The sequence below is a fragment of the Oryctolagus cuniculus genome, chromosome 12 (assembly GCF_964237555.1).
Source record: "Oryctolagus cuniculus chromosome 12, mOryCun1.1, whole genome shotgun sequence".
Classification (NCBI taxonomy): Eukaryota; Metazoa; Chordata; class Mammalia; order Lagomorpha; family Leporidae; genus Oryctolagus; species Oryctolagus cuniculus.
Genome location: NC_091443.1, coordinates 25,592,485 through 25,604,547, shown reverse-complemented (window position 1 = coordinate 25,604,547; position 12,063 = coordinate 25,592,485). Strand labels below are relative to the sequence as shown.

Sequence of the window (12,063 nt, the reverse complement as noted above, 5' to 3'; positions counted from 1 at the left end):
ATTATGCACAGTAGCTAATAGGTTGGTCAATAAGCTGGAAAGAAGAGCTGAGATAAAGAAGGCAGTGGGAGAGATAGTTTCACATTCTGGCAATTTTGAGAATACTATCTGTGAACTACAATACTACCCACCAGAGGGCATACATCTCAGTGATGAGTTCCGTGAGATGGTTTGTCCTGCAGATAGCATTCTGGTGCTTGCTTAGCAGCCTATAGGCAGGGGGAATGTAAAACAAGGGTAGACTGCTGCTTGCCCAGTGTTATTCTGTTACTGCCCCCCAGTGAAGTATTTAACTTGCTTATAGGAGAGGCTATTGCAGAGACCTCAGTATGATCCTATTCCCTACAGTCTGGATGTACTAGTCAACCATCTGGCAGCCAGTTTACTTACTCTAGAGCCTTTGTTTCATGGAGGGAAGAGTCGTTCTTCCTCGTGGTTTCCTAATACAAGTGTATGGGACCCGTGTTGTGGTGTAGTGTGTTAAGCCCTGCCTGCAATGCTGGCATCCCATATCAGAGCCCCTGGTTCAAATCCCAGATACTCTGCTTCTGACCCAGTTCCCTGCTAATGCACTTGGGAAAGCAGCAGAACATGGCCCAGAACCAGATGTGGTCCCAGGCTCCTGGCTTCAGACTGGCCCAGCCCCAGTCATTACAGCTACTGGGGACTGAACCAGAAGATGGGAGATCTCTTTCTCGCTCTGTCTCTCCCTCTCTTGTTGTCATTCCACTTTACAAATAAAAATAATAAATATTTTTTTAAAAGATTATTTATTTTATTTGAAAGGCAGAGTTACAGAGAGGCTAAGACAGAGAGAGAGAGAAAGAGAGAGAGAGGGGTCTTCCATCTGCTGGTTCACTCCCCAATTGGCCGCAATGGCTGGAGCTGTGCTGATCAGAAATCAGGAGCTTCTTCCAGGTCTCCCATGCCGGTGCAGGGGCCCAAGGTCTTGGGCCATCTTCCACTGCTTTCCTGGGCCATAGCAGAGAGCTGGGTCAGAAGTGGAGCAGCTGGGGCTCGAACCAGCGCCCATATGGGATGCCAGCACTGCAGACTGCGGCCTCACCACTATGCCACAGCAGTGGCCCCAAAATATTTTTTTAAAAAAATACAAGTTGACTTTGCCTGCCTGGAAAGCTTCTTCTAGTACCACAATTAATGGACATATAGAATGCCTTATTTTATCATTGTATATTAAAAATGTTACCTTTGAGTAAGAAACTAATTTTTGCTGTGAGGGAAGTTAACTGTTCTTACCTCAGACTCATCCCTCAGAAGCTGCTGGGAACGGTCTGCCAAAGCACCAGTTGTGGTGCTGAAAGAAACCCTGGGAAGATATGGTATAGGACTTCACCCAGTAGCCATTACATATTGCCATCCACCCCATGTTCAGAATGCATGGGCTGGGAACCAAGGGGCAGAGGAAGGAGTGACTCTTCTGTTACTACTCATAGCTTTCTTGAGGAATTTTTGTCCCTACAATTTTGTGTCTACAGTTCTGTCTCTACAACTCTGGGCTTAGTGATCTGAAGGCCAGAGTGCCCCAGGGACAGGTATTTTCACAAATAAGACAGTCACAGTGCTGTTAAATGAGAAGCTGAAACTACAGCCTGACCCTTTGTATGGCTTCAGACCAGTGACTCAGCAGTCATAGAAGGGATCACTGTACTCGTGGGAATGATTGATTCAAGTGACTACAGGGACACTGGTTGTCATTCCACCAAGGGAATAAGGAGAACTGTGTCTGGAACCCCAGGTATGCACACGAGTGCCTTGTAGTATTCACATGTCTATTATATTACTGGACAGTGGAAAACTGCAGCAACTCAATAAAGATAAGACCACTAAGAACGTAGATCTTAGGGGAGTAGAGTTTGGGTTGTTCTAGCAGATGAGGTGTTTGCAGAGGATAATAGGAAAATGGGAGATATGATTATCACCTTGGGCTTTGGGCCCAATAACTACCGTCACTCTTCTTTCCTTGCTGTCAGTAACAGAAGCTTTATTGACCTTTATTGTCCTTTTCCAGGTGCCCGTGTCCATCATGAGAGACTGATATACTCTCTCATCCTAGGGAGTAAATCTTGACTTTGGCCTCGTTCCTCATGTTAAAGGAATGGTTTAGGCTCAAATAATTCTGGACAATGACACATGGCAGAAAGCCTGCTGGAGTGCTTCTGGGAAAGTTTCTCCTGCTTTTAACAAAGCACACAAGATGCAGGCATGCCTCCCCCCCCCCCCCCGCCCCAATCTCTAGACATGGCTTCCTACTTCTGATGACTGAAATGACAAATGCCATTTGGAATCAAAAGAAATCTCATACTCAGGGCCGGCGCCATGGCTCAATAGGCTAATCCTCCACCTTGCGGCGCCGGCACACCGGGTTCTAGTCCCGGTCGGGGCGCCGGATTCTGTCCCGGTTGCCCCTCTTCCAGGCCAGCTCTCTGCTATGGCCAGGGAGTGCAGTGGAGGATGGCCCAGGTGCTTGGGCCCTGCACCCCATGGGAGACCAGGAAAAGCACCTGGATCCTGGCTCCTGCCATCGGATCAGCGCGGTGCGCCGGCTGCAGCGGCGGCCATTGGAGGGTGAACCAACGGCAAAGGAAGACCTTTCTCTCTCTGTCTCTCTCTCTCACTGTCCACTCTGCCTGTCAAAAATAAAAAAAAAAAAAAAAATAAATAAAAAAAAAAAAAAGAAATCTCATACTCATTAGCAATCATGCTCTATTTTTCCTCAACTTTCCACCCTCACCTCCCAGCAGGACTAAGTCAAATAATGGTACTTGAATGCAAGCCCTGTGATGCTGTGGCAGTTGATCTGATAACCAAGATGACTGCTAAGTGAATACTGGGTGGGCAGCATATAAAGTATAAAGTGTGTATGCTGGACGAAGCAACATGCGTCTCCTGAGTGGGACAGAGAAAGACCATATGGCATTTATAGTGGCTTGTATAATGGCTCATTTTGGCTTATAATTCAAAACTTATGAATTGTTTATTTCTGAAATTTTCTGTTTCATATTTCTGGACTGTGGGTAACCGAAACCACAGACAGTAGGGGGACTGCTGTCATTTCATTTTTAGTTCTCCCTATTTTCTAGTTAATTTTCCTTATTTATCTTGAAGAACATGAAACATTACCATGGTTCTAAGAGTTAGAATCTAGGAGTTAGAACAACACTCAGAGAAGCGTTAGCCTCCTAGTTTCTCCCTCTGCCCATTCTCCCATTGTTTACACCCTACTTCCACCATGTCTTGTAGGTAACTAATCTCATTGGTTTGTGATTTACTCTTGTATTTATGTTGCATAGATGAACAGATGTGGTTATTTTTTCATGTCCTCCTTTTTTTACAGAAAAAACACACTATACTTTGTTTTTTCCTCCATTTAACAGGCTATTCTGAAAATCACTCGGTATCAATTCATAAAGACTTCCTGTATTCCATTTTTATAGCTGCATGGTGTTCTATGGTCTGGTGTATTTAATTACTCTCCTAGATATGGGCATTTAGGTTATTGCCAGAATTTTATGTTTACAAAAATTGCTGCAATAAATAACCAGTGCATTTTGAATTTCACACTATTGAGACTATTTCTTCAGAGTAAAGTAAACTCAATGATTTACAAATATATATATATATATGTGTGTGTGTGTGTGTGTGTGTGTGTGTTCTAGCAGTGTCCACTGAAAAAGTCTACAAACAATGATGCTTTGGCCAGCAATGAGCACAAGTAGCAACTAGATCTTGGTTTCTAAATATCTTTACTCATTAGAAGGAGCCAGAGCTTCTTGGAGTCCTGACGAATTCTACTTCTGAGGCAGGGGAAATGCAGGGGAAACCTGAAACATTTTTTGTGCCAGAGGCAAGGAAATGTTCAGAGACAAATAGAAACATGTTAAAAGGATGCAGGAGATGACTCAAAGAGGATCCCACTGGCCAAAATCAAAATTGATTCAAAGATATCAATGGATTCTAAAATCATTGTGGGGAAAGTTCTTGGGCAACAGTATGAAATATACATTATAGAGACAGTTAACTGTTGAAATACTTTTTTTTTTGTAATTTGTATAGTCTCACAGTATTAGCCCAGAAATTACTTATTAATTATAAAGAGAAAATCTTTTAAGAAATTAATAACTTTTTCAATCAGGGAGTGGTTTTGAATTGCATCACTTAGGTGGAGCACACTGCAGTGTTTTTGCTGGGATTTGACTGAGAGGAGTCTTTTAGGCTGGAATGTGAGATGAGACTGATAGTAAAGGAACGTAAGAGGAAATGCAAAACGTACTTTTTACACAACAGATTTTTTCATAGGTATGGTAGTGATGTGATGGTTGTCTTATGTTGTTTCATTAGTGTTTAGAGATGCCACCATAGTGAACATGAGCCCTCCTTGAAACCATAGTATAAACTTGGGTTTGCAGAGTTCACAGCTCTGAGGTCAGCAGGACCACTAAGTGAAACATGGAGTGAGTAAGTTTCAGCAGTGGTGGATGAGTTTGGCTTCAGACATGTTGATTCTGACAAAATTAAAATGGAAGATGAAATAGGGATAATGCCGGGCAGCTGTGGTGTGATGACTCTTCCTTTAAAAGGTGAGAAGTGTGGATCATCAGCATGGAGCTCCTGTCTGAAGCCATCGGAGTAAAGGACCCTGAGTATAGGACAAGGAGCTGCTTACAGTAAGAAACAGGCAGAGCCCATGGATCTGGTGATGAACAGCCCAGCAGTGATCTCCTAGGAGAGCTGATGAGCAGAGAGTGTGGACAACCCCAGGAGGAGGAGAAACTGGGAGACAGTGGGGGATGGGCGTGGTGGCAGCTAGAAGTTCAGGTGGCCTGAAGGGACTGGGATTGTGGAAAGAACAAAAGTTTGCAGGCAGCAGAGGGGGAAGGAAGCAGCAAAAGGGAGAGATTGAGAATATTTTTGAAGTATTTATTTCCTTTTGCTTTTCATTTAAAATTGTCTGCAACCATTATGGCTGCCAAGGCCCACCCAGGCTGTAAGATGGTTTCGCTTCAAGTATTTGCTATTGGGCCATACCTCTACAACTCTCGGGGAATTTTGCCCACCAGACCTTGAGTTCCTTTCAGACGGTGCTGAGTCTGTAGCTTTCATCTACATTGATATTCTTGATATAAGTTTTGCTTTCTTGATTTTAAAAGGCAGACCTGCTTGGTATACATATACCAAAATACATGATAACCTCTTTACCAACATGGGTTTAAAATGGAAAAAAAGAAAAAGAAAATGGGTGCCTGGTAGATAAATGCAGGAAATGTTCACTACGTGGCAATATCAGCGTTGCTAGCCTGTTTGTCTTAATGTGTAACTGTTTTGGGAAGCAGGCACTGGAACCTGCAGAATGCGGAATGTTGGTTTGTATGTTTCTGGGACCAGATAATGCTGTCAAATTTTTTGAGAGAGTGTATGCGAGGGTGTGCTGTCGATTTGTCTATGTTTTCCTTTGAAAATGTTGCAGTACGTCGTCGTCTGTCACTGTCTTCGCGCGCTGGGGGTGGGCTGAGGTGGGGAGGGTGTGACGCTGGTATTTGTGTGAACCCAGGCTTGTGATGCTGAGCTCGTTTCATCCGCTTTCTCCTCCCTTTCCCTCCCCGCTCCTTCCCACCAGCGCCACAGCAACCTCCTCAGAGCCCCAGCGAACTCCGCCCGGCGCGGGCACCCTGCGGCCGGAGGACACAGCAAGCGAGCGCAGTGACGGCGCCTCGCCTCCCGCAGTCCCCGGACCACCATGGCCCAGAGCCGCAGGGACCGGAACAGTTGGGGTGAGTGGCAAAGGGTAACTCGGTAGCCTGCGCGGGAGACGGGCAGGGCCAGGGGCCGCCCGCGGCGGATGCCCGGGGCTGGGCGTGGGGTCGCTGCCTTACCCGCTGCTGCAGGGCCCGGGAACCATGGCTGAGCGGCGCCCGCGTCGCTGGGCTCCGCTGTTGGGCGAGGGCAGCTGCTCGGCGCAGGCCGGGCCCAGGCTGCCGCTCCCCACCCCCGCCCGCCTCCTCCCAGCATTTGGACAGCACCCACGGGGCGCCTCTGGGACTTGTGGATCCGGCCTTGGCGACAGGTTGGAAGGGTGGGGATGAGGGTGGGCGGGGGGCTTGTGATTCCACGGCGGAGAGGGGACGGCGTCGGAGGTCTGGAGCGGGTGGCACCCAGCCCCCTTTGCGCAGGAGCTGCGAGCTCGCCCGCCGGCGGGCAGGCAGCGGGCTGGAACAATGAGGGGCAGCGCGCCGGGTCGGCCCAGCATTGCAGACCGCAGCAGCTCCGGCAGCAGCGGCACTCTCTTGGGAGTCCCCGAGCACTGCAGTCCTCGTTTTAATTTGGGGGTCAGGTGTGCGGGGGTGCCGCGGAGGGGGAATTTGGGAAGAAAAGGAGCAAAGTTGTGATTTCCATTCTTCGGCCCCGCCCCGACCTGCTACCCCATTCAGGCCAGCTCAAGGGAGGCTTTGTTCTTTTGGTTTTACCTTTTGAGACACTGGGCTCATGATTCAGCACCAGGCCGAGGGGAGGGGGAAGGAGAGGCCCAGTGGGTCCGCGCCGCGAGTGGGTGGGCGGCGCTCGCGCAGTGGAGGAGCGCGCGCAGCGATGCGGGAGAGCGCGCGGCCCCGCCCGCCTCGCTCCAGGCCTGGTGTGGGCAGGTTGGGCGGCGTTTCCGCCTTGGGCTCCGAATTTCTAGTAGCACAGTGCTAAACTCCCCAGCGTTTTAGGAACTTAAGCTTTAGAAGGCATTTTGTAACCCAAACCACAGTAGATCTCAGGCCCCTAAGCTTGGTGGGTAGGACATATTTCCGCTCGTGGGCTTTGAATTGTCATTTCAAAGTTCACACCTACCAGGAGTTCAGAGCGGCTTGATTCTCCTCCGTGGCTCAGTGGCCTGTCTTATCATTACTGTCTGCCTGCCTCAGGCAGACGTGCCCATTCTAACTGGTTATAGTTCAGTTTCCTTTTATCCCAAGACTGTCCATCGCCTTGCTTCTTTCGGTCACGTGGTCAACTTGACCGCCCAGGAGGCAGTTACCTAAGGTTTCTGGTAGGTATGGAGAGCAAGGCAGGGAGGTCTGTTGTTGGTCTAATTTAAGAGAAAGCAGTTTCGGTTTCTGAAGTCATGGAACCCAGTTTTAGTAGGCACCACTATTGCAGTAACACCGTTTACCTTGCTTCTGGAATCTGGGTAAGCGTTTTCAGTGTAACCCCCTTGTACCCCTTCCCTTGGCCTCTGGAATAGGAGTTTCTGGAACACTCACAGTTAAGGTGTCTGTTCAAGTCAGTTTGGGTCTGGGTCTGGGTCTTGGTAGATTGTTGACTCCACCCTGTTAAGAGACAGACGTGAAAATTTATTGTGAGCATTAAAACATTTCTCTCTGCTGATGCTTTGCTTCACTATTCTTCAGTATTTGATCACAGATTCCTTATGTAATGGAGATTTTTTTTTTCTTTGCCTCTTGGGAATGATTCTCAGATGGGATTTGCATTTAAAAAAAATCAAACAAGGACTTTATCAGAAATGCAGATTCCTACATCTTCCAACCAGAGCTTTTGGATCAATAGATCTGAAACATGGCCCAGGAATCTGTCTTTTAATTAGCATTTTAAATGATTGAGAAGCAGATGGTATTTGGATGTTACTCTTAGAAGCACATCTTAGATTCAGTGTGTTTGATAAGAACATATCCCAGAGAGTTTACCGAAAAATCATCAGGAGAGTTTCAACTCATATGATAGATGAGGAAAAGAAATACCAGAGTCACTATGTGTTCACTGGAAATATTCACAGCAAAGAAATAGTGGAATTGGAGAGTTTTATCTTGATGTTTTATGGAAACAGTTTATTAAGATTTTTTCCCTCACTGTACTTATGTGTGACATGAATGACATAGGAAATGTAGCATATGAAATAAGAGAGAAATTTTGGCAAAGACGTTAGCCATGTCTGTCTGTATTTTGTTTTGTTCCTGGCACCTGGTATAATGGTGTTTAATGAGAGCAATGGTAACTAACATCCTAGAGTTCATGTCATGTTAGACAGATACTGTCATTGCCATTCTATCTGTTAGAAGGTAGAGCTAGTAAATGGTAGAGCCAGGTTGTCGTCTCTGGCAATTTGACTTCAAAATCTTCTATCTTCAGGTCTACTGAGAATACCTTTTCATTGAATAGATCTTTTTGTAGTGTATAAAACTGAGGTTTTTAAGTCACATTCACTTACATGATGATATTTGGTTTTGAGCTTTTTAATCAATTTTATATGCTAGGACATATTAGCCCTTATTTTGCAGATGAAAAAACTAAGTCTCATGTAGGTTAAATGACTTGATGAAGGTCATATACTTAGCAAGTTAGAAGAGTAAGACTAGAACCTGATACTGGGGGCCAGCACTGTGGCCTAGTGGGTAAAGCCCCAGTCTGCGGTGCTAGCATCCCATATGGGCACTGGTTTGAGACCTGGCTGCTCCACTTCCAGTCGAGCTCTCTGCTATGGCCTGGGAAAGCAATGGAAGATGGCCCCAGTCCTTGGGCCTCCCTCTGCATCCACGTGGGAGACTTGGAGGAAGCTCCTGGCTCCTGGCTTCAGATAGGTACAGCTCCGGCTGTTGCGGCCATCTGGGGAGTGAACCAGCGGATGGAAGACCTCTCTCTCTGTCTCTACCTCTCTCTGTAACTCTGTCTTTCAAATAAATAAAATAATCTTTAAAAAAAAAAAAAAGAACCTGAGACTTTTTTCCCCAATTTATTTTGTAAAACATGATGCTGTAGATTGTTTTTCTAAGAGAAATGGGCAGATGTGTGAAGATAACAAGGAAACATAGAAGCCAGAGATCTCTTATAAGAAAACTTTCTGGTGACAGCTTGAAAAAGAAGGCATTGAACTGAACTTATTATCATCTAGCTAAGTAAATAGTTTTCAGACATGTTTGAAAGAAAAAGGCAGAGAATCAAGGTAGATAGTCCAGAGTTGGAAAATAGAATGTTCCCAAGAAAAGGGCAAGAAAGACATTTGAAAAATCTGTACAGGAGAGCTAAAAGTCCAATACAGACTCTGTAGGACCATACAACAGGATTATTTTTATCTGAGTGGGCAGGCACCTGTTAGGTCTTGTATGAACCATAGAAACCAGAATCCGAAAAGCATCTCTGCTGACCAGCAGGGTTGGGGATGGCATCTGAAGCTCATTCCAAGAGAGATCACTGGGAAGTAGGTCTATGCATACACTTGAGATTCCCACCACTCGCACCTAAATCTGCACCCAACATGAAGTTTGAGTAAACTGAAGTATTTAATAGCTCTTAAAGGCAGGCATTGCTGTTCTGATTTTAATATGTAAGTTACTTGAGATTTGGAGAGCACTGGTAACTTGGCCAGAGGAACCATAAGTTCTTAGTTTTAGATCCAGGACTTAAGTTCTGGGTGGTGGAGCAGGCACTGGGCCTAGTTGTTGGGACCCCAGTTAAGATGCCAGAACCTTGTATCAGAATTCCTGGGTTTGGTACCTGCCTCTGGCTACTGATTCCAGCTTCCTGTGGCTGTAGACTCTGGAAGTAGTGATGGCTGAAGTGGTTGGATTCCTGCCACTCATGTGGGAGACCTGGATTGAATTCTTAGGCTGCTGGCTTCAGCCTGTCCTAGACCCTATGGTTATGAGCATTTGGGGAGTGACCTAGCAGATGGGAGTACTCTTTCTTAGCCACTACACCCCCCCCCCCCCCCCACATATTGATTCTCTCTCTCTCTCTCTCTCCAGCAAACAAACTTTTTAAAAATAATACATTCAGGGTTTTTTGCTTCCATAGTCCGTGTGATGACAAGGACCTGGAATAATAAATAGTATGCAGAAAGACACCACAGGAAACCTACCTGCCAGCACTAGACTGGTATAAGAAATCAGTGCTCTATATATTTGATGAGAGCCTTGGACTGGAAAAGTAGGCAAAGAATGTGCTAATGTGGAAAATAAGAGGGGACAGATGAGTATCAGAAACAGGAGCCCAGAAAGCAGTCTTTCAGTACTGGGTGAGAGCTTAAGTACTACCAGAAACAAACCAGAAGTGGGTGCTGTTTTGTTTGATGTTTATTTGTTTGTGTCAGTTGAAGTTGCTCAAAAATAGAATAACGATTGTAACAAAACCTATCTGTGTATAAAAGAACATACAAAACATAAAATGTTCAGTTAAAATAAATAGTAATGAGTACCTGTTTCTCCCCACCAGCTGAAGAAATATAACTTTATCAATATTTTGTCACTGTTTGTGTACACTTCTTAATGACAGTGTCTCCTTAATGCCATCCAAAAGTAAACACTTTCATAAATTGGGGTTTCTGTTCCCTTCATTAATTTAAAAAAATTATTAGAGACAATATGCATCTGTTGGTGTACTTCTCAGATTCCCTCGATGGCTGGAATTGGGCTGAAGCTAAGAGCTAGGAACTCAATCCAGGTCTCCCACATGAGTGGCAGGGACCCAAGTATTTGAGCCATCACTGCTGTCTCCCAAAGTCTGCATGCATTACAGGAAGCTGGAGTCAGGAAGCAGAGTCCGGGATGGAACCTAGGCTCTCTAATATGTTATATGGATATCTTAGCCAGCAGCTTAACTGCTAAGTCAAATGTCCACTCCATCCCTTGATCAATTTTTAGATTTTACTATAAATAAGTAAATAAATGTAGAGTTTGCTTTTTTCCATGAAATCTTTTTTTCTATATATTCTCACCTATACTTGGTGTTATAAATAACAAGTATCATAATTATTATGATATTTCTTTGTGGTTTTAGTCTGTATTTTACCAATTACCATTGTTGGACTGAGTACATTTTCATATATTTATTGGCTGTTTATTTTCCCTTTGTCCATTTTTTAATGGTTTATTTATTTGAGAGGCAGAGTTACAGAGAGAGGGAGAGACAGAGAGAGAGGTCTTTCATCTACTGGTTCACTCCCCAAATGGCTGTAATAGCCAGTGCTGAGCCTATCCAAAGCCAGGAGCTTTTTCTGGGTCTCCCACATGGGTAAAGGAGCCTAAGCACTTGGGTCATCTTCCACTGCCTTGCCAGATTGTTAGCAGAGAACTGAATGAGAAGAGGAGCAGCCAGAACACGAACCAGCACCAATATGGATGCCGGGCGCCACCACAGGTGGAGGGTTAACTTACTACACCACAACACTGGCCCTTCCTTGTCCATTTTTTATTAGGTTAACTTGTTCTTCTTACTTTGTGCAAATGTTTTACATATTTTGGATATAAATCTGTTGTTGATTATTTGTCTTACAGATCTTTTTTGTCACTTTGTGACATGACTCTTTATGGTGTATTTTAATAAAAATAGGTTTACATACAGTTGATTTGGTCAGTATTTTCCTTCATGGCTTGTATTTTTGCATTTTAAGAGGTATTCCTCTATCTCAGTTTTCCTTATGTTAATATCTGGTTTTAATTTATTATACTTTATTTTAAAAAAATTTTCTGATTGTAATAAAATACATATAACATAAATTTTATCATCTTAACCATTTTTAAATTTACTGTTCAGTGATATTAAGCACATTGGTATTGTTATGCAACTATTACCACCATCCATTTCCAGTATTCTTCATTTTGTAAAACTCACACTGTATACCTATTAAATAATACCTTTCCGTCACTCCTCTCCCTTCATAGCCTCATGCCTAGCAGTTTTCATTCTACTTTCTGTCTCTGTGGTTTTCACTAGGTATCTTGTGTAAGTAGCATGACTCTATTATGTCATCTGTCTTTTTGTTTCTGGCTTCTTTCACTTAGCATACTCAGAGTTCATCTGTGTTGTCACATGTGTCATGATTTCCTCCCTTCTTAAGGCTGAATAACATCTCATTGTATATACCATGTTTTGAGTATCCATTTGTCTTTCCATAGACACAGGTTTTTTCCACATTTTAGCTATTGTGAATGTCTGTTTGAGACTATTCCTAGCCTTTTGATTGTGCATCCAGAAGTGGCATTGCTGGGTCATACAGTAACTTCTTAAAATTTTTTTGAGGAACTACCATTCTGTTTTCCACAACAGCTGTAT

General features: G+C 44.4%; 1 protein-coding gene across 3 annotated transcripts in view; it reads left to right on the top strand.

Moving 5' to 3' along the window:
• ATL1 (atlastin GTPase 1) overlaps positions 1-12,063 on the top strand; it is a 75,865-nt gene that overhangs the window by 6,870 nt on the left and 56,932 nt on the right. For all 3 annotated transcript variants that reach the window (XM_017348282.3, XM_070053675.1, XM_070053674.1), the window contains exon 2: positions 5,636-5,789. In XM_017348282.3, coding sequence (XP_017203771.1) covers positions 5,756-5,789 — 34 coding nt within the window. In that variant the 5' untranslated portion in view covers positions 5,636-5,755. The remainder of the gene's footprint in view (positions 1-5,635; positions 5,790-12,063) is intronic.